This window comes from Oncorhynchus nerka, linkage group LG20 (genome assembly GCF_034236695.1).
Source record: "Oncorhynchus nerka isolate Pitt River linkage group LG20, Oner_Uvic_2.0, whole genome shotgun sequence".
NCBI lineage: Eukaryota > Metazoa > Chordata > Actinopteri > Salmoniformes > Salmonidae > Oncorhynchus > Oncorhynchus nerka.
The window spans coordinates 94,235,254-94,259,967 of NC_088415.1; the positions used below are offsets into that span (position 1 = coordinate 94,235,254).

The 24,714-nt window shown below is 46.7% G+C and overlaps 1 protein-coding gene across 3 annotated transcripts; it reads left to right on the plus strand.

Moving 5' to 3' along the window:
• The first annotated feature begins 578 nt into the window (after positions 1–578).
• Positions 579–22,566, plus strand: LOC115124980 (far upstream element-binding protein 1-like). 3 transcript variants are annotated; one of them, XM_065005996.1, is made up of 17 exons: positions 579–734; positions 1,357–1,462; positions 4,171–4,206; positions 6,910–7,020; positions 8,615–8,686; positions 8,889–8,946; positions 9,501–9,768; positions 10,228–10,371; positions 11,493–11,595; positions 12,300–12,551; positions 14,340–14,500; positions 15,944–16,092; positions 16,292–16,368; positions 16,889–17,014; positions 18,511–18,564; positions 19,940–20,115; positions 22,134–22,566. In XM_065005996.1, exons 1-17 carry the CDS (start codon positions 645–647, stop codon positions 22,140–22,142), a joined length of 1,992 nt encoding a protein of 663 aa, XP_064862068.1. In that variant the 5' UTR covers positions 579–644; the 3' UTR covers positions 22,143–22,566. The 3 variants fall into 3 exon arrangements, with proteins under 3 accessions (XP_064862068.1, XP_064862070.1, XP_064862069.1); XM_065005998.1 differs by having other exon boundaries at positions 1,357–1,453; XM_065005997.1 differs by lacking the exon at positions 22,134–22,566 and adding an exon at positions 20,304–21,413.
• Positions 22,567–24,714: the final 2,148 nt, after the last annotated feature.

The following is a 24,714-nucleotide window of genomic DNA, read 5'->3' on the forward strand; positions in this document are numbered from 1 at the left end:
GACGCATGACAGAGCCATTTCGCGAGATTTGTGTGGCCTTTTCTGCTGTGTCGCAGCACGCACAGCGACAGCAAATATTACTCAACCAAGACCACAGCCACAGTCGTTTCCAACCAGGAACAAATAAGTCAGAGTGGGCAGAACAAGCAAGTGGGTGGGCAGAGCCAAGCATATGTTAGCGAGATCCTATTGGCGCGTTCTAGCATTGATCTGCATATTTCCGTTAGGTAACACCTCCTCTGTGCAGTGCGCATGTGCATTAACTCAATACGCCTTTACACTCCTTCTGAACAACGAGATTTTTAAAAACCTTTGCAAAGGGTAAAGTCTACAAAATGTAATACATTCTGTTCATAACATATTGTAGTTTTGAGAACAGAGTGCTGTATTGAAATCAAATGTTTTATCGATGAGAAAATGTGCAGAATATCGGACAAAATCAATCTCGTTCAATCTTCTGCCACAGCCGGCCAGTGGGCTTCCTCTCACTACCATATTTGGGTGTGGAAACGCCATAGCGGATGCTTCAGTTTTATACATCCGGTGAAAAATCTGTATCCTTGTTCTATCTGTGTCGTCAGGATCATTTCCGATGAGAACGGCCATTTTCTCTCTCTCTCCGGATTTGTTCATTTGCAACAGATATGGCCGACTATTCAAACGTGGCTCCGCCGTCGGGAAATGGCGCAGGAATGAACGACGCTTTTAAAGACGCACTTCAGCGAGCTAGACAGGTAAAGATAAATACTTTAATATGGTTTTGTTGAAGCACGTCGAAATTGAAAACTCGTCAAAAGCAAATCAACTTTAGGCCTTAAACCTCCAACTTGCCAACGAGACGATTTTGCGGCCTTCGGGAAGATGCCTGTTGAATAAAGCTGAATAAATGTAGTTAAGTCTATTTAGTCTAGCTAATTAACCAGGTATTGCTACGCTAATTTAGCTATCTTGTTTCAATGTGATGACGTTCGTCTGTGAATTGATCCACCTACTGTACAATGTTGATATCATTTTCTATAAGGGGGCTGTAAAATCTAACAAAACTCTAAACTAAGTTCGCTATCTACGATAACCATATGCCCTTATCAAAGTTCCCTAATTGTATTGTTATTGAAAATGCTGTTGAATTCTGTGGAGTGTGATTGTGTGAAATGAATCAGAAAACGCACCCCCACCCACCCCACATGCCCTCTTAACTCTGCGGAGTTAGTTTATGCAGTATATATGTAAGTTTTAGCTAACCAAATTGGAAACGAAATTGAGAAAAATAGTTAACGAAAGAAGTTGTGGTGTTTTGTCGAGGAGCCTAGTTCAACGTTATGATTCCGCTGGAACTGGGTGTTTTGTGTGTTTCAGATTGCGGCAAAGATTGGGGGGGACGGCGTACCCCCCGCGGCGCCCTCAGGCAGTGAGTTTGGCTATGGAGGCCAGAAGCGACCCCTTGAAGATGCCGGTGAGTACGGTAGGCTACCCCCCATTTCATACCTCCATTTCTTTATTGATTCATTATTTTGCCTGTCTGACTGTGCTTTTGCCTACTCTATTATCAAGACAGTACGTGTGTTAAAATTAAACCCAACACATGGTTCAGTACCTATTGCTGTTTTGAGGTATTTCGCTACAGAGGGAATATTTTGTTTAAGAAAAATGTTAGTTAAACCTTTTTCCATATATGAGTATATGCTTGATGAGAACACTATTCCTGAAAGACATAAACAATGTATGAATGTCTTCACACACGCACAAGGGGTCACGCGCACAAGGGGTCACACGCACAAGGGTCTCCGCGAACATGACAGGATCATGAAACGCGACCAGTAACCAAACCACTAATATACTGGTAGACATGGATTGTCTCAGAAATATGCACAGTTCATCTTTTAAAGGAGAAATCAAATCATTCTATTGGTCACATTCCCATATTTAGCAGTTATTGTGGGTGAAGTGAAATGCTTGTCTTCCTAGCTTAAACTGTGCGGTAATATCCAACAATTCACACCAATACACAAATCCTTGTCTGTGTATGGTGGGCAGCAGCCTATAAGGTGCAGAGTTGAGTAACTGGGTGATGGCCACTTAACAGTCTGATGGCCTTGAGATAGAAAGTGTTTTTCACTCTCTCCCAGCTTTGATGCACCTGTACTGACCTCAACTTCTGGATGGTAGCGGGGTGAACAGGCAGTGGCTCGGGTGGTTGTTGTCCTTGATGATCTTTTTGGCCCTCCGGTGAAGTGTTGGCCAGACCGCATCAACCTCATGGTTCTGTTTTTATATAGAATAGGGGTTGTGTATAGTAGGACGTGGGATATATACTGATACACAGGGTGATATAGTCTGGTTAGTGACGATCAACAGGGTGATATAGTCTGGTTAGTGAAATAGTCTGGTTAGTGACGATCAACAGGGTGATATAGTCTGGTTGGTGATATAGTCTGGTTGGTGATGATCAACAGGGTGATATAGTCTGGTTAGGGACGATCAACAGGGTGATATAGTCTGGTTAGTGACGATCAACAGGGTGATATAGTCTGGTTAGTGATGATCAACAGGGTGATATAGTCTGGTTAGTGATATAGGCTGGTTAGTGATATAGTCTGGTTAGTGACGATCAACAGGGTGATATAGTCTGGTTAGTGATGATCAACAGGGTGATATAGTCTGGTTAGTGATATAGTCTGGTTAGTGACGATCAACAGGGTGATATAGTCTGGTTAGTGACGATCAACAGGGTGATATAGTCTGGTTAGTGACGATCAACAGGGTGATATAGTCTGGTTAGTGACGATCAACAGGGTGATATAGTCTGGTTGGTGATATAGGCTGGTTAGTGATATAGTCTGGTTAGTGACGATCAACAGGGTGATATAGTCTGGTTAGTGACGATCAACAGGGTGATATAGTCTGGTTGGTGATGATCAACAGGGTGATATAGTCTGGTTAGTGATATAGTCTGGTTAGTGACGATCAACAGGGTGATATAGTCTGGTTAGTGACGATCAACAGGGTGATATAGTCTGGTTAGTGAAGATCAACAGGGTGATATAGTCTGGTTAGTGATGATCAACAGGGTGATATAGTCTGGTTAGTGAAATAGTCTGGTTAGTGACGATCAACAGGGTGATATAGTCTGGTTAGTGAAATAGTCTGGTTAGTGACGATCAACAGGGTGATATAGTCTGGTTAGTGAAATAGTCTGGTTAGTGACGATCAACAGGGTGATATAGTCTGGTTAGTGAAATAGTCTGGTTAGTGACGATCAACAGGGTGATATAGTCTGGTTAGTGAAATAGTCTGGTTAGTGACGATCAACAGGGTGATATAGTCTGGTTAGTGAAATAGTATATAGTCTGGTTAGTGATGATCAACAGGGTGATATAGTCTGGTTAGTGACGATCAACAGGGTGATATAGTCTGGTTAGTGATGATCAACAGGGTGATATAGTCTGGTTAGTGACGATCAACAGGGTGATATAGTCTGGTTAGTGATATAGTCTGGTTAGTGACGATCAACAGGGTGATATAGTCTGGTTAGTGATGATCAACAGGGTGATATAGTCTGGTTAGTGATATAGTCTGGTTAGGGACGATCAACAGGGTGATATAGTCTGGTTGGTGATATAGTCTGGTTGGTGATATAGTCTGGTTGGTGATATAGTCTGGTTGGTGATATAGTCTGGTTGGTGATATAGTCTGGTTGGTGGTGATATAGTCTGGTTGGTGATATAGTCTGGTTAGTGATATAGTCTGGTTAGTGACGATCAACAGGGTGATATAGTCTGGTTAGTGACGATCAACAGGGTGATATAGTCTGGTTAGGGAAAATCCCTGGTCGTGTGTTCAGAGATGCCCCCGTTTGTTTCTACAGAAATTCTGTTTTAATTCTATGGCTTGAAAGCTTTGCATTTCGCATGGGGATTGTCACCTAGGTCATAAACCGGGAACCCTTGCCTTTGTCCTTAAAAAAAATATATATATATATTCAGTAGTTACGAAGTTGTCTTTCTAGAAAATACTATGTCTGTACCATGTCGCACAGGAAGTGATGTCAAAAGTCCATTTTTCTTTCCAGAAGTATGAGCCCCCCCCCCCCCCCCAACTCTGCACACCGTTGACAGGGCTTTAACTCTTTGTCTTCATCTCAATAACGACAGTCTCTTCTTCTCCTTACAGACCAACCAGAGACCAAGAAGGTGGCACCTAATGACTGTGAGTATCTGCTAGGCCAGGGACCTCGCAGTACAATATTATCAGGGTGATATAGTCTTAGGTGCGCGATATGACATTTTATTCCCGATTCTCACAATTCTATAGGTATTGCGATTTGATGTTCCAGACGGTCTTGTTCACCATGTGTCTGCTGCAGGGGGACGCGGGAGAAAACGAGCTTTGACCTCAGAACTAAAATGTCTGAAAACAAATTGGCTTCCTATTTGTATAAATCAAGGAAAAATACAAAAGATTTCTGGTGCAGCAAACTGGCGACAAAATGCTAGAATATATCGTCAATAATATCCTGTTGAGTGACTATCGGTTGTTGTCGCTCATCTCTAGCTCGCTGTTAAAGGGCAGGTGTAGGTTGTCCTGTTAAAGGACAGGTGTAGGTTGTCCTGTTAAAGGACTAACCATTTAAGTGTTTTTCGTGATTCATCCTGTGGTAGCAGGATTACAAGATTCTGTTATATTTATGCACCAAATGGTTGTTTTTAGTTAATAGAGTGAGGTTCTTAGGACCTCCCTCTCTGAGTTAGGACCTCCCTCTCTGAGTTAGGACCTCCCTCTCTGAGTTAGGACCTCCCTCTCTGAGTTAGGACCTCCCTCTCTGAGTTAGGACCTCCCTCTCTGAGTTAGGACCTCCCTCTCTGAGTTAGGACCTCCCTCTCTGAGTTAGGACCTCCCTCTCTGAGTTAGGACCTCCCTCTCTGAGTTAGGACCTCCCTCTCTGAGTTAGGACCTCCCTCTCTGAGTTAGACCTCCTCTCTGAGTTAGGACCTCCCTCTCTGAGTTAGGACCTCCCTCTCTGAGTTAGGACCTCCTCTCTGAGTTAGGACCTCCCTCTCTGAGTTAGGACCTCCCCTCTCTGAGTTAGGACCTCCTCTCTGAGTTAGGACCTCCTCTGAGTTAGGACCTCCCTCTCTGAGTTAGGACCTCCCTCTCTGAGTTAGGACCTCCCTCTCTGAGTTAGGACCTCCTCTCTGAGTTGGGACCTCCCTCTCTGAGTTAGGACCTCCCTCTCTGAGTTAGGACCTCCCTCTCTGAGTTAGGACCTCCCTCTCTGAGTTAGGACCTCCCTCTCTGAGTTAGGACCTCCCTCCCTCTCTGAGTTAGCTGAGGGGTCTTTTTTTAATGGAGCTTGGGCTAGCAAATGATTTTTAAGGGATGATTAGTGATTAAAAACCAACAGCTGGCATTCCATAGATCAGATGTGGTGGGTGTCACAGAGAGAGAGAGAGCCTGGAGCAACAGAACAAAGGCCCCAGTATTCCTCATTATCCTAGCATCTAGGAGACAACACCAGAGGCAGATGACCTGAGGATGAACCCCAAGTGGCTTATGGTGCCCCTTAATGTATTTGGGGTCGCGGTTGAATCAGCTGAGACATTTTGGTATCGGGTATATATGGAACAGGTCTGTGAAGGGTCGTGCCAACTTGTTTTCATTTGTTTCATTATTGCAATAATAATGATGATGGATTGAAGAAATGACCGTCTCTCTTATTTGAATAGAATATTCCACCACAAGTCTCCTATTCTTCTCAATGTGTTGCATGGCAGCAATTAACGTTGGGTGGGCCTTTGGGTCTTTCAGAGAGTAACTTGTCAACGTTGGGCCTTAAGGTGAAAGGCTTTAGTCTAAAAGTAGTGCACTGTATGTATAGTTGTGATGTGGGAGGAAATATTTGATAGTTAAATATCACAATGTTATTTTGTTATTACCAATGTAGTCATTGGTTCTTTGACTCGAAGTATCAATATAGAAGAAAAAAATTTGGTAGGTAGCGTCAGCTAGTGCTAGTCTCCTGTACCTGCGCCAAAAAGGCCTGCATTTTTCATAGAGTCGTCTTGGGTATGACGATTACAAGGTTGGTACGCCTGTATTTGGGGAGTTTGTCCCATTCTTCTCTACAGATCCTCTCCAGCTCTGTCTGGTTGGAGGAGGAGCGTTGCTAGGCAATATGTTCGGAACATCAAATTGCATTACATAACGTATCGGCACCTAAGTATCACGCTAATATCTTGTTGTGAGGTACCTGGTCATTCCCAGCCCTACTATATAGCGACTAGGGTCATTCCCGGCACTACTATATAGCGACTAGGGTCATTCCCGGCCCTACTATATAGCGACTAGGGTCATTCCCAGCCCTACTATATAGCGACTAGGGTCATTCCCAGCCCTACTATATAGCGACTAGGGTCATTCCCAGCCCTACTATATAGCGACTAGGGTCATTCCCAGCCCTACTATATAGCGACTAGGGTCATTCCCAGCCCTACTATATAGTGACTATAGTCATTCCCAGCCCTACTATATAGCGACTAGGGTCATTCCCAGCCCTACTATATAGTGACTATAGTCATTCCCAGCCCTACTATATAGCGACTAGGGTCATTCCCAGCCCTACTATATAGCGACTATGGTCATTCCCAGCCCTACTATATAGCGACTAGGGTCATTCCCAGCCCTACTATATAGCGACTAGGGTCATTCCCAGCCCTACTATATAGCGACTAGGGTCATTCCCAGCCCTACTATATAGCGACTAGGGTTCCTGTTGGTACACCTGGACAGGGTCCTGTTTTCAGCTTAGCTTCCTGTTCTACTTCAGTTCTGGTTATTTTGACCGACATCACCAGGGTCTTTCTTCGTCGGTGCTCCCCCTCCTGATATTTGTCTTTGGTTTCCTCGTTGCAGCGTTCTCAACAGCGATGGGAATGGGAGGAATGGGAGGTGGAGGAATGGGAGGTGGAGGACCACGATCGTTGTCAGAGGAGTTCAAGGTTCCTGACGGGATGGTTGGATTCAGTAAGTACCAACTCTCGCATGAGTTTTTATGTCCAATCCCTACCCATGCTCTTTATGTTTAGGCCCCATACCGTGGCCCGGTTTGTTTCTGCCGAATGTTAGTCCCGAAACCTGAAATACTGGAATTTCCTTCTATTAGCTGCTCTTCTCTGTCATTTGCTCCCAGCTCGACTCTGGGTCTGAGTATCCATAGCAACGGTTCCGGTTGGGCCTGCTCTGCTCAATGACACGACTCGAGAGCGGTTGGCTCTTAGCTACTTTTCCCCTGTTTCCTCAGAACTCACGACAACTCGAGGAACATTTATTGTTTGTTTGTGTTTGTTTCCTGTGAAATAAACTTGTTTTTCTGTTTTGACCTACCTGCCCCCTAATGTAATTTACTATCAGGGGCCTGCTGGCTAGCGGAGCTTTACCCCACACACACACACATTTACATTACATTTAAGTCATTTAGCAGACGCTCTTATCCAGAGCGACTTACAAATTGGTGCATTCACCTTATGACCTCCAGTGGAACAGTAGTGCATCTAAATCTTTTCAGGGGGGGGGGTGAGAGGGATTACTTTATCCTATCCTAGGTATTCCTTAAAGAGGTGGGGTTTCAGGTGTCTCCGGAAGGTGGTGATTGACTCCGCTGTCCTGGCGTCGTGAGGGAGTTTGTTCCACCATTGGGGGGCCAGAGCAGCGAACAGTTTTGACTGGGCTGAGCGGGAACTGTACTTCCTCAGTGGTAGGGAGGCGAGCAGGCCAGAGGTGGATGAACGCAGTGCCCTTGTTTGGGTGTAGGGCCTGATCAGAGCCTGGAGGTACTGAGGTGCCGTTCCCCTCACAGCTCCGTAGGCAAGCACCATGGTCTTGTAGCGGATGCGAGCTTCAACTGGAAGCCAGTGGAGGGAGCGGAGGAGCGGGGTGACGTGAGAGAACTTGGGAAGGTTGAACACCAGACGGGCTGCGGCGTTCTGGATGAGTTGTAGGGGTTTAATGGCACAGGCAGGGAGCCCAGCCAACAGCGAGTTGCAGTAATCCAGACGATGGGAGATGACAAGTGCCTGGATTAGGACCTGCGCCGCTTCCTGTGTGAGGCAGGGTCGTACTCTGCGGATGTTGTAGAGCATGAACCTACAGGAACGGGCCACCGCCTTGATGTTAGTTGAGAACGACAGGGTGTTGTCCAGGATCACGCCAAGGTTCTTAGCGCTCTGGGAGGAGGACACAATGGAGTTGTCAACCGTGATGGCGAGATCATGGAACGAGCAGTCCTTCCCCGGGAGGAAGAGCAGCTCCGTCTTGCCGAGGTTCAGCTTGAGGTGGTGATCCGTCATCCACACGGATATGTCTGCCAGACATGCAGAGATGCGATTCGCCACCTGGTCATCAGAAGGGGGAAAGGAGAAGATTAATTGTGTGTCGTCTGCATAGCAATGATAGGAGAGACCATGTGAGGTTATGACAGAGCCAAGTGACTTGGTGTATAGCGAGAATAGGAGAGGGCCTAGAACAGAGCCCTGGGGGACACCAGTGGTGAGAGCACACACACACACACCGTGCAGATGGACATTGGGGGGGTTGATTGACACATCTTCTCTGACCCCAGTTATTGGAAGAGGAGGAGAACAGATATCCCGCATGCAACAGGAAGCGGGCTGCAAAATCCAGATCGCCCCCGGTAAGGTTTCCTCCAGACATACTGATCTAAATGTCCTGTAATAATGGATCCCGATTAACGGGCACTTTTCACCATATAACCTTGTCTTGTTTGTTGCACAGACCTGTAACTAAGGCCCAGAGTGTTTCCGGGTCATGAGACTCGTGACCCCCTTGTCATAATGGGTTCATTTAGCTGTCCTCTTGATCTCTCTGTGTTGTAGACAGTGGAGGAATGCCTGATAGGTCGGTGACACTGACTGGATCCCCAGACTCCATACTGTACGTATAGTTCCCCTGTTCCCTGTTGCCCCGCCCCCTGTTCCCCTGTTCCTCCCGCCCCTGTTCCCCCGCCCCCTGTTCCCCGCCCCCTGTTCCTCCCGCCCCCTGTTGCCCGCCCCCTGTTGCCCGCGCCCGTTCCTCCCCCCGCCCCCCTGTTGCCCGCCCCGCCCCTGTTGCCCGCCCCTGTTGCCCGCCCCTGTTCCCCCTGTTCGCCCTGTTGCCCCGCCCCCCTGTTGCCCCGCCCCTGTTGCCCCTGTTCTCTGTGGTGACACTACATTTGTTGATATTTCCGCTGGCAAAGTGTTCCTCGCCCCCGTTCCCCTGTTCGCCCTGTTGCCCTGTTCCTCCCGCCCCTGTTGCCCCACCCCTGTTCCCCTGTTCGCCCCGCCCCTGTTCCCCTGTTCTCTGTGGTGACACTACATTTGTTGATATTTCCGCTGCCAACGTTGTGTCCCTCGTCAGACACCGTAGCTGACGGTCTTTGCCCCTGATGTGTCTTTTGTAGTCGGGCCCATAGTCCCACTGTCCATGCAGATGTTTTTGTCTCCAACCAGAGCTGCCAAGAGGCTGCTGACGGAGATCGTTGATAAGGGTCGTCCTTCTCCAGCCTTCCACCACAACGACGCCGGTGGCCCCGGTATGTCTGTCCAGGAGATGCTGGTCCCTGCCTCCAAGGCTGGCCTGGTCATCGGGAAGGGAGGAGAGACCATCAAACAGCTGCAGGAGAGGGCCGGGGTCAAGATGGTCATGATTCAGGAAGGGCCTCAGAACACAGGAGCGGACAAACCTCTACGCATCTCTGGGGAACCTTTTAAAGTCCAGGTTAGTGGTGCAGGGGGGCCTGGTGGTGCAGAGGGGGCCTGGTGGTGCAGAGGGGGGCCTGGTGGTGCAGAGGGGGGCCTGGTGGTGCAGAGGGGGGCCTGGTGGTGCAGGGGGGGGCCTGGTGGTGCAGAGGGGGGGGGCCTGGTGGTGCAGAGGGGACCAGTTGGTTAGGAGCCTGGCATGTGCCTCTGTACCGGTTGGTTAGGAGCCTGGCATGTGCCTCTGTACCGGTTGGTTAGGAGCCTGGCATGTGCCTCTGTACCGGTTGGTTAGGAGCCTGGCATGTGCCTCTGTACCGGTTGGTTAGGAGCCTGGCATGTGCTTGATTGGCTGAGTTTACACAAGAAGCTCAATTCTAATCTTTTCCCACTAATTAGGAGAAGGTGTGTTGGGCTGCAAGTCCCCTGAACAAGGTACCCGTGTACTGTCATGCTGACTGGTCTCGTCTCTGGTCCTCAGCAAGCCAAGGACATGGTGATGGAGCTAATCAGAGAGCAGGGCTTCAGGGAGCAGAGAGGAGAGTACGGCTCCAGGATGGGAGGCGGCGGCGGCGGAGGAGGAGGAGGAGGTGGTGGAGGAGGAGGAGGAGGAGAGGGCCTAGATGTAAGTGTACAGTAACTCCCACACTACGCTTGTCTTCACTGCCACATAATGGGTTCAGTTGACTCTGCGACTCAACCAGCAGATGTTGAGTTTGCAGCTTCTCTACATTTTTCCGTATGAAGGTCAGTTGGTGAAGATTGGACCTGCCGTCTGGGATGGGAGGAGACTGTAACGGCTTCATTTTGAATGTGTGGGTTTATCTGAAGGCATTGGAGTTGACTTCTAACCAGGGCCCGGTTTCCCGACAGCGATGACAATTAGACTTCTGAGTGTTTTTTTGTTTATTTAACGATGCCTCTTTCCTTCAACGGCCGAAGATGTAACGTGTGTTTTCCCAGAACACCACACTGAGAGAAGGTTCACTAAGGTTGTTGAGGCGTAGTGTTGATACTGATAGGATGGAAACAAAGGGGGAGCTCTCATTCAAATCTGACCTTTAACATTAGAATTATTTCACCAAACTGACAAGGGATCAGCTCCTAGAGAGAGATTACCAGCTGTGGCTGCAAGTAATGAGGTGTTTTTTTCCCCCTAATGCTTAGCCAATAAGAATACACTAAATCCCTGATTGGGCACATCATTGTGTTCATGTTAGGATACACATCATGAGATATATTGAGACTAATTACAGGCGGTAGCCGACAAGTAGCAAAATAGAACTCTATTGAATGGACATGAAATGTATTTCAATATGATTTGAAATAGGAATATATTTTTATTTTGTTGACCTCTAACCTGGCCTGTGTCCTCCCTCCTCAGGTTTGAGTTGACCTCTAACCGAGCCCGTGTCCTCCCTCCCTTAGGTTCCTGTCCCCAGGTTTGAGTTGACCTCTGACCTGGCCTGTGTCCTCCCTCCCTTAGGTTCCTGTCCCCATGTTTGAGTTGACCTCTGACCTGGCCTGTGTCCTCCCTCCCTTAGGTTCCTGTCCCCATGTTTGAGTTGACCTCTGACCTGGCCTGTGTCCTCCCTCCTCAGGTTTGAGTTGACCTCTAACCTGGCCCGTGTCCTCCCTCCCTTAGGTTCCTGTCCCCATGTTTGAGTTGACCTCTGACCTGGCCTGTGTCCTCCCTCCTCAGGTTTGAGTTGACCTCTAACCTGGCCCGTGTCCTCCCTCCCTTAGGTTCCTGTCCCCAGGTTTGCGGTAGGAATCGTGATCGGGAGAAACGGAGAGATGATCAAGAAGATCCAGAGCGACACAGGAGTCAGGATCCAGTTCAAACCAGGTGAGACCTCACTGACTGACAGTCTGTGCTTGTAAAGTTGGTTCAGTCGCGGGTCTCCAACCCTGTTCCTGGAGATCTACTGTCCTGTAGGTTCAGTCCAACCCTGTTCCTGGAGATCTACTGTCCTGTAGGTCCAGTCCAACCCTGTTCCTGGAGATCTACTGTCCTGTAGGTCCAGTCCAACCCTGTTCCTGGAGATCTACTGTCCTGTAGGTTCAGTCCAACCCTGTTCCTGGAGATCTACTGTCCTGTAGGTCCAGTCCAACCCTGTTCCTGGAGATCTACTGTCCTGTAGGTCCAGTCCAACCCTGTTCCTGGAGATCTACTGTCCTGTAGGTCCAGTCCAACCCTGTTCCTGGAGATCTACTGTCCTGTAGGTTCAGTCCAACCCTGTTCCTGGAGATCTACTGTCCTGTAGGTCCAGTCCAACCCTGTTCCTGGAGATCTACTGTCCTGTAGGTCCAGTCCAACCCTGTTCCTGGAGATCTACTGTCCTGACCCAGTTTCAATGTACAGTCAAGTGTCTCACTAGAGGGAGACTTTACTGACAGTGCAGCTTACCAGGAGAGAGAGCCTGTCCTTAGTCAATGGAAAGCACCAGGAACTAAACCCTTTACGCCTGGGGCTGCTGCTGGTGCTAAGGGAAATGCTGACATCTCTTAATCTCCTTTTTCTCTCTTCTCTCCCTTCCTCCCCTTCTCCAGATGACGGCACTACTCCGGAGAGGATAGCCCAGATCATAGGTCCTCCAGACCAGTCCCAGCATGCAGCAGAAATCATCACTGACCTTCTGAGGAGTGTCCAGCAGGGGGGGCCGGGCGGTCCTAACGGAGGGGGCAGGGGGAGAGGCAGGGGGGGTAACGGGGGTGGTAACTGGAACATGGGTCCTCCGGGAGGATTGCAGGAGTTCACCTTCACCGTCCCTACCATGAAGACTGGACTCATCATCGGCAAAGGTAGATGAACTTAGATTGAGCTAGAGACACCTATGGGCTTTATAGGACCCTGTTTTACCGTCCTCTTCTACCTTCCTGTTCTACCTTCCTGTTCTACCTTCCTGTTCTACCTTCCTGTTTTACCTTCCTGTTTTACCTTCCTGTTTTACCTTCTTCCTGTTATACCTTCTTCCTGTTATACCACCTTCCTTTTATACCACCTTCCCGTTATACCACCTTCCCGTTATACCACCTTCCCGTTATACCACCTTCCCGTTATACCACCTTCCCGTTATACCACCTTCCCGTTATACCACCTTCCCGTTATACCACCTTCCCGTTATACCTCCTTCCCGTTATACCTCCTTCCTGTTTTTACAGGTTGGAAGACTTAACAAAACATATCTGATACTTTCATACACAAGGTAGAACACACACACACACACACACACACACACACACACACACACACAGCTAAAACACTACTACACAGGCCTCGTACCAGGGTTGTCACTAACCGAGTAGTACAACATCGCCAAAAGCTGATGCGGCCTAGTCCGTTAGATGCTTGTGAGGACCGGCAATACACGTGTCACAGTAAATTTGACCAACTTAAGAGGAAAGATGGTTTGGTAGTTTAATTTCTTCCTCATGCCTGCTTCAGTGAGAATATTGTGACTAATATAGTTAATTGTGGGCAGCTGTGCCCCCTCCAGGCTCTCTCTGTAGTAGAGGGTCTGCCTCCACAGCTGCCCCAGAGCAAAGCAGAGGGTTTCTGTCCCACCACCCAAAGAACCAGTGGAGGGTTCGTTCCCCTTCTCACACCCATCCAGTGTCTAGGTCTCGTTCCCCTTCTCACACCCATCCCACGTCTAGGTCTCGATCCCCTTCTCACACCCATCCCACGTCTAGGTCTCGATCCCCTTCTCACACCCATCCCACGTCTAGGTCTCGATCCCCTTCTCACACCCATCCCACGTCTAGGTCTCGTTCCCCTTCTCACACCCATCCAGTGTCTAGGTCTCATTCCCCTTCTCACACCCATCCAGTGTCTAGGTCTCGTTCCCCTTCTCACACCCATCCCACGTCTAGGTCTCGTTCCCCTTCTCACACCCATCCAGTGTCTAGGTCTCGATCTCCTTCTGGAATGGGATTTTCCCCAGATTAAAATAAATAAATAATAATAGATCTGAAACTACGTCCCCCTAGAAAACATTCAGGTTTTTATTACGTTTCCATGTAGTAGGACAGTGTTTGTCCTGATTATGTCTCTGTAGTAGGACAGGGTTTGTCCTGATTATGTCTCTGTAGTAGGACAGGGTGTTTGTCCTCATTATGTCTCTGTAGTAGGACAGGGTTTGTCCTGATTATGTCTCTGTAGTAGGACAGGGTTTGTCCTGATTATGTCTCTGTAGTAGGACAGGGTTTGTCCTCATTATGTCTCTGTAGTAGGACAGGGTTTGTCCTGATTATGTCTCTAGTAGGACAGGGTTTGTCCTGATTATGTCTCTGTAGTAGGACAGGGTTTGTCCTGATTATGTCTCTGTAGTAGGACAGGGTTTGTCCTGATTATGTCTCTGTAGTAGGACAGGGTTTGTCCTGATTATGTCTCTGTAGTAGGACAGGGTTTGTCCTGATTATGTCTCTGTAGTAGGACAGGGTTTGTCCTGATTATGTCTCTGTAGTAGGACAGGGTTTGTCCTGATTATGTCTCTGTAGTAGGACAGGGTTTGTCCTCATTATGTCTCTGTACTAGGACCGTGTTTTATAGTAGAGTCCAAACCTCTTCCGTTCTCTGTCCCGCTCCAGGAGGAGAGACCATCAAGGGCATCAGTCAGCAGTCTGGAGCGCGTATTGAGCTCCAGAGAAATCCTCCCCCCAACTCCGACCCCAACATTAAGATGTTCACCGTCCGAGGATCTCATCAACAGATAGACTACGCACGGCAGCTGGTCGAGGAGAAGATCGGGGTGAGTGGGTTTTCAGTGTCTCTAGTAGATATCCTACATATCAATGTGAAGCTCAGTCACCGGACGCTGGTGTAGAAGACTAGTTTAACTAGTAGAGGTGGCTGGTCAGTGAGCACTAAGCCTAGTTTAACTAGTAGAAGTGGCTGGTCAGTGAGCACTAAGCCTAGTTTAACTAGTAGAAGTGGCTGGTCAGTGAGCACTAAGCCTAGTTTAACTAGTAGAAGTGGCTGGTCAGTGAGCACTAAGCCTAGTTTAACTAGTAGAGGTGGCTGGTCAGTGAGCACTAAGCCTAGTTTAACTAGTAGAAGTGGCTGGTCAGTGAGCACTAAGCCTAGTTTAACTAGTAGAAGTGGCTGGTCAGTGAGCACTAAGCCTAGTTTAACTAGTAGAAGTGGCTGGTCAGTGAGCACTAAGCCTAGTTTAACTAGTAGAAGTGGCTGGTCAGTGAGCATAATAGTTTAACTAGTAGGAAGTGGCTGGTCAGTGAGCACTAAGCCTAGTTTAACTAGTAGAGGTGGCTGGTCAGTGAGCATTAAGCCTAGTTTAACTAGGAGGTGGCTGGTCAGTGAGCACTAAGCCTAGTTTAACTAGTAGACAGTGGCTGGTCAGTGAGCACTAAGCCTAGTTTAACTAGTAGAAGTGGCTGGTCAGTGAGCACTAAGCCTAGTTTAACTAGTAGAAGTGGCTGGTCAGTGAGCCTAAGCCTAGTTTAACTAGTAGAGGGGCTGGTCAGTGAGCACTAAGCCTAGTTTAACTAGTAGAAGTGGCTGGTCAGTGAGCAGAGCCTAGTTTAACTAGTAGAAGTGGCTGGTCAGTGAGCACTAAGCCTAGTTTAACTAGTAGAGGTGGCTGGTCAGTGAGCACTAAGCCTAGTTTAACTAGTAGAGGTGGCTGGTCAGTGAGCACTAAGCCTAGTTTAACTAGAAGTGGCTGGTCAGTGATCACTAAGCCAGTTTAACTAGTAGAAGTGGCTGGTCAGTGAGAAGCCTAGTTTAACTAGTAGAAGTGGCTGGTCAGTGAGCACTAAGCCTAGTTTAACTAGTAGAGGTGGCTGGTCAGTGAGCACTAAGCCTAGTTTAACTAGTAGAGGTGGCTGGTCAGTGAGCACTAAGCCTAGTTTAACTAGTAGAGGTGGCTGGTCAGTGAGCACTAAGCCTAGTTTAACTAGTAGAAGTGGCTGGTCAGTGAGCACTAAGCCTAGTTTAACTAGTAGAGGTGGCTGGTCAGTGAGCACTAAGCCTAGTTTAACTAGTAGAAGTGGCTGGTCAGTGGGCACTAAGCCTAGTTTAACTAGTAGAAGTGGCTGGTCAGTGGGCACTAAGCCTAGTTTAACTAGTAGAAGTGGCTGGTCAGTGGGCACTGAGCCTCTAACGGTCTCGTTCTCGAGGTTCTAACTGGTATCTGTCTAGTTCGTTGACACGCCTGTCCTGTCCGCCTCTCCAGGGTCCAGTCAGTCCAATGGGTGGTCCTCACGGCCCACCAGGCCCCCACGGAGGTCCCTCTCCCCACGGGCCCCCCGGCCCACCTGGACCACCTGCTCAGATGGGCCCCTACAATCCCGGCCCCTACAACCAGGGACCCCCTGGACCACAGTAAGAGCACTTCTGCCGGCGGCTTGCCTTTCTCCCTACATATCTCGGTTGATCTGAAGTTCATTTGAGATCATTTGCACATGATTCATTAATGATAAAATCAGAGGGAAAGCAATATTTAAAAAAATATATAAAAATCCTAAATGAGTGAGTTAAAGTCTGACACAGGCTTGTAATGGTTCTCTTCTTCTTCTCTTAGTGGTCCTCCGGCTCCCTACCAGCCTCAGGGTTGGGGCAACGGCTTCCCCCATTGGCAGCAAGGACAGCCAGACCCCGGTGAGATTGTGTAGCCACCATCTGTTATGATGGTGCTGGTTTTGATGGTGCTGGTTTTGAGCAGTTCTGCTGTGCGAATACATGTACTGGTCAAAATAGATGTTAAACAAATGGTCCTTTTTGCCTAGAAAAGACAGTTGCTAGTGTGTGTTAGCCCTTAGCTCCTGTTGATTTGCCCCTTTTTCTGTGTTGCAAGACCATAAGACAAAGTGGGTCTAACCCGTTTGTAGGTAAATCAACCCGGGATGTATCTGTTTGTTTTGTTTGTAGGTAAAGCAACCCGGGATGTATCTGTTTGTTTTGTTTGTAGGTAAAGCAACCCGGGATGTATCTGTTTGTTTTGTTTGTAGGTAAAGCAACCCGGGATGTATCTGTTTGTTTTGTTTGTAGGTAAAGCAACCCGGGATGTATCTAATGTTTGTTTTGTTTGTAGGTAAAGCAACCCGGGATGTATCTAATGTTTGTTTTGTTTGTAGGTAAAGCAACCCGGGATGTATCTAATGTTTGTTTTTGTTTGTAGGTAAAGCTGCAGCTGATGCCAACGCGGCGGCCTGGGCAGCGTATTACTCCCAGTACCAGCAGCAACCCCAGGCCCCCATGACGCCCACCGGCGGAGCCCCCGGCAACCCACAGGCCAATGGGCAAGGTAGCTACCACCTCCTCCAATCTCTACCTCAGCCTGCGGTTTTCTGCTGGACTGTGTTCACTAGGAACCAAATGGGGAGGGACCGACCTCCAATTTGTCTCCTTTTCAACTTACTAAAACGATGTACTGTGTACGAATCATACTACGTGCTATATAGAAACGTACTGTTGAGTTGAAAGATACGCAGTAAGCAACATCAACATCGTTCAATTAATTTGTACCTTTTATTTAACGAGGCAAGTCAGTTAAGAACAAATTCTCATTTTCAATGACGGCCTAGGAACAGTGGGTTAACTGGTCTAGGAACAGTGAGTTAACTGGTCTAGGAACAGTGGGTTAACTGGTCTAGGAACAGTGGGTTAACTGGTCTAGGAACAGTGGGTTAACTGGTCTAGGAACAGTGGGTTAACTGGTCTAGGAACAGTGAGTTAACTGGCCTAGGAACAGTGGGTTAACTGGCCTAGGAACAGGGGGTTAACAGCCTCTTCAGGGGCAGAACGACAGATTTGTACCTTGTCAGCTCGGGGATTTGAACTCGCAACCTTTTGGTTACTAGTCCAACGCTCTAACCACTAGGCTTACCCTGCCGCCCCCATATGAACCACTCGTTCATACTGAGAAGGCGTCACTGAATACGCAATCGCACTTGTTCCCAGACATTCATTCATTCATTATTTGTTGTTGTTGAGGTTGTCCCCTATTCAAATGTTGTCGCACACACGTGTTGGAAGTTAGTTGTCATCTGACAACGTAGCATCCATCTTGACTAACCCTAACCCATCAAACCGAGAGAGCCAGCTTATCGAGACGACAGTTAATAATTACCTGTTGGCTCTTGGTGGTGTCGCCTGTGCTTCTCGTTTAACTTGTAGTTCTGTCATTTTAATGCCGCCTTCCATTGACTCCTAATATATCTTGTCTCGTGCCGGTTTGATGAGGCCCGAGAACAAGGCTCCACGTACTCGTGTAAACGCAAGACCAGCAGCGGCATAAATGATGACATTTCTGTCTCTCGTCAAGGAAGCCCGATGTCTTCCATCTGTAGTCCATCTGCGTTGTGGAGTTGTATGTTTTTTTTCTTTTTTTCCTTGTCGCTTTAATGGAAAACCTGGTGAATTAAAACGATAAGTATTTAGCCATTTGTCACCTGTAGCATTAACATAAATCAATGTTTTGCAGCTTGAGTTTGATCTTTCTAGCAGGACTAACCAGGGATCCGTGTGTACAGCTGCCGTGCTTTGAAAGTCGTCAGTCCGTTTTCCACCTGGCGTGATGAGAGCCGTGGTGATCAGCTATGGTTGTGGTCCACTCACTGTTATGTTTATAGCTGTTTAGACAACTGTTTCGTCTACCCAGCAGTCTTGCTGTCCACAGACAGGTCCGGGTTATACTGGGAATGCAGAAGAGCTTTATTTCAAGAGGAGACAACCAGCCGCATGGATTCGTTATACCGATTTCTGTGGGTCAATGAACCAGTGTTTTTGTTGTAATTTCAGGGCAGCAACCACAGGACTACACTAAGGCCTGGGAAGAGTACTATAAGAAACAAGGTGAGAAACAACAAAATATCAGTTGAAACTTATGTTTATATTAGTTAGTAAGGCATTGTCATTGGTCATGTTGTGGGCAGCTGTGCCCCCTCCCAGCTCTCTCTGTAGTAGAGGGTCTGCCTCCACAGCTGCCCCAGAGCAAAGCAGAGGGTTTCTGTCCCACCACCCAGAGAACCAGTGGAGGGTTCGTTCCCCTTCTCACACCCATCCCATGTCTAGGTCTCAATCTCCTTCTCACACCCATCCCATGTCTAGGGTTCGATCCCCTTCTCACACCCATCCCACGTCTAGGTCTCGATCTCCTTCTCACACCCATCCCATGTCTAGGTCTCAATCTCCTTCTCACACCCATCCCATGTCTAGGTCTCGATCTCCTTCTCACACCCATCCCATGTCTAGGTCTCGATCTCCTTCTCACACCCATCCCATGTCTAGGTCTCGATCTCCTTCTCACACCCATCCCATGTCTAGGTCTCAATCTCCTTCTCACACCCATCCAGTGTCTAGGTCTCGTTCCCCTTCTCACACCCATCCCACGTCTAGGTCTCGATCTCCTTCTCACACCCATCCCATGTCTAGGTCTCAATCTCCTTCTCACACCCATCCCATGTCTAGGTCTCAATCTCCTTCTCACACCCATCCCATGTCTAGGGTTCGTTCCCCTTCTCACACCCGCAAGAAAATATAAGCGCAACAATTATAGAGTCACGTAGGGAAAGCGTTAAATTAAAAAAATAAATGATTCACTAATCTATGGATTTCACATGACTGAGTTCAGACATTAAATACGGTAGGGTCTCGTATCAGAAAACCAGTCAGTATCTGGTGTGACCACCTCATGCAGCGCGACACATCTCCTAGAGTTGATCAGGCCTGTGGAAATGTTGTTGTCCTCTTGTGGGAGTCTTGATTCTCTGGCAACAGCCCTGGTGGACAGTCAGCATGCCAATTGCACTAAGAGCCATTGCGTTTGAAAACTGCACATTTTAGTGACCTTTTCTTGTCCCCCAGCACAAGGTGCACCTGTGTAATGATTGTGCTGTTTATTTTTATTGATTTATTTTACCCCTTTTTCTCCCCGATTTCATGGTATCCAATTGTTAGTAGTTACTATCTTGTCTCATTGCTACAACTCCCGTACGGGCTCGGGAGAGACGAAGGTTGAAAGCCATGCGTCCTCCGATACACAACCCAACCAAGCCGCACTGCTTCTTAACACAGGGCGCATCCAACCCGGAAGCCAGCCGCACCAATGTGTTGGAGGAAACACCGTGCACCTGGCAACCTTGGTTAGCGCACACTGCACCCGGCCCGCTACAGGAGTCGCTTTAAATCATATTGAAATTAGTGTTAATGCTGTTATCACCTCCCCCAGGTCAAGCTGCCCCCCAGGCATCAGCAGCAGGCGGTCAGCCAGGCGGTCAGCCAGCCGGGCAGCCAGCCGGTCAGCCAGACTACAGTGCTGCCTGGGCAGAGTACTACCGTCAGCAGGCTGCTTACTACGGACAGGGCAGCCCACAGGCCATGGGGGCCCAGCCGCAAGCACCTCAGGTACACCACCAATAAGACCAATACCGTCCACCTGTTCCCTCCCCTCTCACCCCCCTCGTTCGACGTCTCAACTATCGGTTTCTGTTTTACTGTGTTGTACTTTTCGATGCTTGTACTGTGACTGATTTCTCCTACTGTGTTTTTATAAAGTGTCCATCTCTGTCTGTGACCCGCTTCCTTCCTCCTAGGTGTTATAGGGGACAGGAGTCGTCGGTGTTGCCCAGAAGAAACTAATGCTACTCTTACCTCCTTTAGACAGGGTTAATATTATATATACATATACATATACACAGTCCAGTCAAATGATTTGATGCACCTACTCATTCACTCAGGGTTGTCCATTTTCTACATTGTAGAATAATAGTGAAGAATTCAACTATGAAATAACACATATGGAATCATGTAGTAACCAAAAAAGTGTTAAACAAATACATAATAATAACCATAAAATATATTTGAGATTCTTTAAATTAGTCACCCATTGCCTTTACGACAGCTTTGCACATTCTTGGCATTCTCTCAACCAGCTTCACCTGGAATGCTTTTCCAACAGTCTTGAAGGAGTACCCACATATGCTGAGCATTTTTTTGGGCTGCTTTTCCTTCACTCTGCGGTCCAGCTCATCCCAAACCATCTCAATTGGATTGAGGTCAGGTGATTGTGGAGGCCAGGTCATCTGATGCAGCACTCCATCACTCTCCTTCTTGGTCAAATAGCCCTTAAATAGTCTGAAGGTGTGTTGGGTCAATGTCCTGTTGAAAAACAAATGATAGTCCCATTAAGCGCAAACCAGATGGGATGGCGTATTGCTGCAGAATGCTGTGGTAGCCATGCTGGTTAAGTGTGCCTTGAATTCTAAATAAATTACAGACAGTGTCACCAGCAAAGCACCATCACACCACCTCCTCCATGCTTCACGGTGGGAACCAAAAATGTGGACTCATCAGATCAAAAGGACAGATTTCCACCGGTCTAATGTCCATTGCTCGTGTTTCTTGGCCCAAGCAAGTCTCTTCTTATTGGTGTCCTTTTAGTAGTGGTTTCTTTGTAGCAATTTGACCATGAAGGCCTGATTCACACAGTCTCCTCTGAACAGTTGATGTTGAGATGTGTCTGTTACTTGAACTCTGAAGCATTTATTTGGGATGCATTCTGAGGCTGGTAACTCTAATGAACTGATCCTCTGCAGCAGAGGTAACTCTGGGTCTTCCTTTCCTGTGGCGGTCCTCATGAGAGTCAGTTTCATCCTAGAGCTTGATGTTTTTGCGACTGCACTAGTAATGGACTTTCGGTTCTCTTTTTTAGCCCTAGTAAAATACCATCTTTTGTATACCACCCCTTATTTACTATTTGGTAAAAATACCATCTTCTGTATACTCACCCCTTATTTGCGACTGCACTAGTAATGGACTTTCGGTTCTCTTTTTTTTTTAGTTGAGCTGTTTTTTGCCATAACTTAGCCCTATTTGGTTAAAGACCATCTTCTGTATACCACCCCTTATTTAGCCCTATTTGGTTAAAAGACCATCTTCTGTATACCACCCCTTATTTAGCCCTATTTGGTAAAATACCATCTTCAACACCCCTTAACAAATCTTCACATAAAGACATTCCACTATTTGGTTAAAAATGTATAACTAATTTGTATCAACACAACAAAACAAGGAACACACCTGTTAATTGAAATGCATTCCAGGTGACTACCTTATGAAGCTGGTTGAGAGAATGCCAGGAGTGCAATGTTGTAAAGGTAAAAGGTGGCTACTTTGAAGAATCTGAAATATAAACTATATTTTGATTTTTAACACGACATGATTCCATGTGTTGTTTCATAGTTGTGATGTCTTCACTATTATTCTACAATGTAGAAAATAGTAGAAATATAATGAGTAGGTGTGTCCAAACGTGTGACCGATACTGTCTATACAAATATGTGTGTGTATACATAGGTATCTGGAGAGAGAAGCTCTGTGTTCTGCTGTTAACATGGCCTGTATGTTCTATGTATTCTGCACAGGGCCAGTAATGTGAAGTGGACAAAAAAAAGTTCATGCTACATTGTCGAAAAAAAAAAACAAACAAAAAAAGCCCTTTTTTTGTTAAATGTGTTGGATGGTGCAGATGACGTCTTGATGAAGATCTTAATACCCCCCCCCCCCTCTTGGTTGGTTGGTTGGTTGGTTTAAAAAAAAAAAAAAAAAAATGTTTCACAATAGATGTCACTCCGGAGACACGACACAAGCCACCGTCCTAATTTATCTCTTTTGTTTGTTGATTTTCTTGTAAATTAACGGTTTTTGTTTTTAGTGAGGTAATATGGTGATTTCTATTCTTCTGTCATGCTATGTGGTTAGAGCTCTTGTTATTATCTCTAGTCGTCTACCATGTGATATCAGCTCCATTTTTAAAATAATATGCCTGTGTTTTGCAATAAACTAAAGTGAAACCTACTGTGTTGGTAAGTTGGGTCGGTAATAGATGTGACTAAATATGAACTCAACTTTAAAAAAATCATGTACCTATATTATGTCTATATTCTTTGTTTTGACCGTAATGGAAACTTGGAAAAACTTTTTTTTTAAACTAAATTCACTTCTCTCTCAACTCTCGCTCTCCTTTGACTGTCAAAATGATTTTTTCTGACTGCCTGAAAGTTGTTGTCCTGTCTCTCTCTCCAACGGTCTACACATCTCCTGGTAACAGTACGGTGGTTTATTTAGATGTGAGTTCATTGTTCTGCCTGTCTTTGACTGGGGTCTGGTTTCGGTGTTCCCCAAGGTTCTGTTCTAGGACCAATTTTGAAATATTACCCAGTCTCGACTCTTGTTTATATTATTAGTCTTTGTTTTTCTGCCTCTACTGCTCTGCCTGTTCTGTATGACCAGGCAGATGTCTCCTTATCCCATATTGTAGTACTGGTAGAGTTGGTGGCTTAACGTTCTGATCTACGTGTCTCATTACCTGCAGTGTTCTGGCATCTCTGTCAAACTCAACTGATGTAATCTGACTGTCTGCGGCCCAAATGTGTTACCCTATTCCAGTTATAGTGCACTGGGCTCCCTATGCCTCTGGTCTAAAGTAGTGCACTATACTGTGAATAGGGTGCCATTTGGGGAGGGACTCAACCTGAACTAAGGTAACTATAAGGCTGTGTTTTACACATGCAGCCCATTTTTTCACATTATCGTTTCTTCTCACTAACTGGTATTTTGACCAATTTTGGATCAGCATTGAATCAAGATCTGATGTGATTGGTCCAAACGCCAATTAGTGGACAAAATATTGGATTTGGGCTGCCTGTGTCAACACGGCCTTCGTGTGCTTTACTGTTTATATAATGAGAGTAACTTCCTCCCTCACACTCAAGCTTAGACAAGCGGTAAGCAAAGCAAGTATATATATATATTATAATTTTAAAAAACAATCCAAAAATGTTCCTCAGAAAAAATGTCTCACTGCAAAAATGTTGCGTTAGTGTATTTCTGTTCTGCTCCCTCTGTCTTCCAGGACAGGTAACTGGTCTGTTATTCTGTATTGAGCCCTGACATTTTGTTCTCTCCCCCACCCCTCCCACTAAAATGTGTACATTTTCTAAACTCTTTTTGATGCTATAAAAAAAAATGCAGAAGAGGTGTATAAATTTACCCAAAATGCATTGTTCTGTTTAGTCAACGTAAGAACCTAGGTTGTTTGTAGGGCCGAGGGTTTGGCTGGTCTGAGCGGTGCCAACAGTTGACCTCTTACTCTGTAAGTACAATACTGTGACTATATAACTGACTGAGCACTACTATATAACAAACCATGTGACTGAGCACTACTGCTGTGACTATATAACAAACCCTGTGACTGAACACTACTATATAACAACCCCTGTGACTGAGCACTACTATATAACAACCCCTGTGACTGAGCACTACTATATAACAACCCCTGTGACTGAGCACTACTATATAACAACCCCTGTGACTGAGCACTACTATATAACAACCCCTGTGACTGAGCACTACTATATAACAACCCCTGTGACTGAGCACTACTATATAACAAACCATGTGACTGAGCACTACTGCTGTGACTATATAACAACCCCTGTGACTGAGCACTACTATATAACAAACCATGTGACTGAGCACTACTATATAACAACCCCTGTGACTGAGCACTACTATATAACAAACCATGTGACTGAGCACTACTGCCGTGACTATATAACAGTGACTGAGCACTACTGCCGTGACTATATAACAGTGACTGAGCACTACTGCCGTGGCTATATAACAACCCCTGTGACTGAGCACTACTGCCGTGGCTATATAACAGTGACTAAGCACTACTATATAACAACCCCTGTGACTGAGCACTACTATATAACAACCCCTGTGACTGAGCACTACTATATAACAACCCCTGTGACTGAGCACTACTATATAACAAACCATGTGACTGAGCACTACTGCTGTGACTATATAACAGCCCCTGTGACTGAGCACTACTGCCGTGACTATATAACAAACCCTGTGACTGAGCACTACTGCTGTGACTATATAACAGTGACTGAGCACTACTGCCGTGACTATATAACAACCCCTGTGACTGAG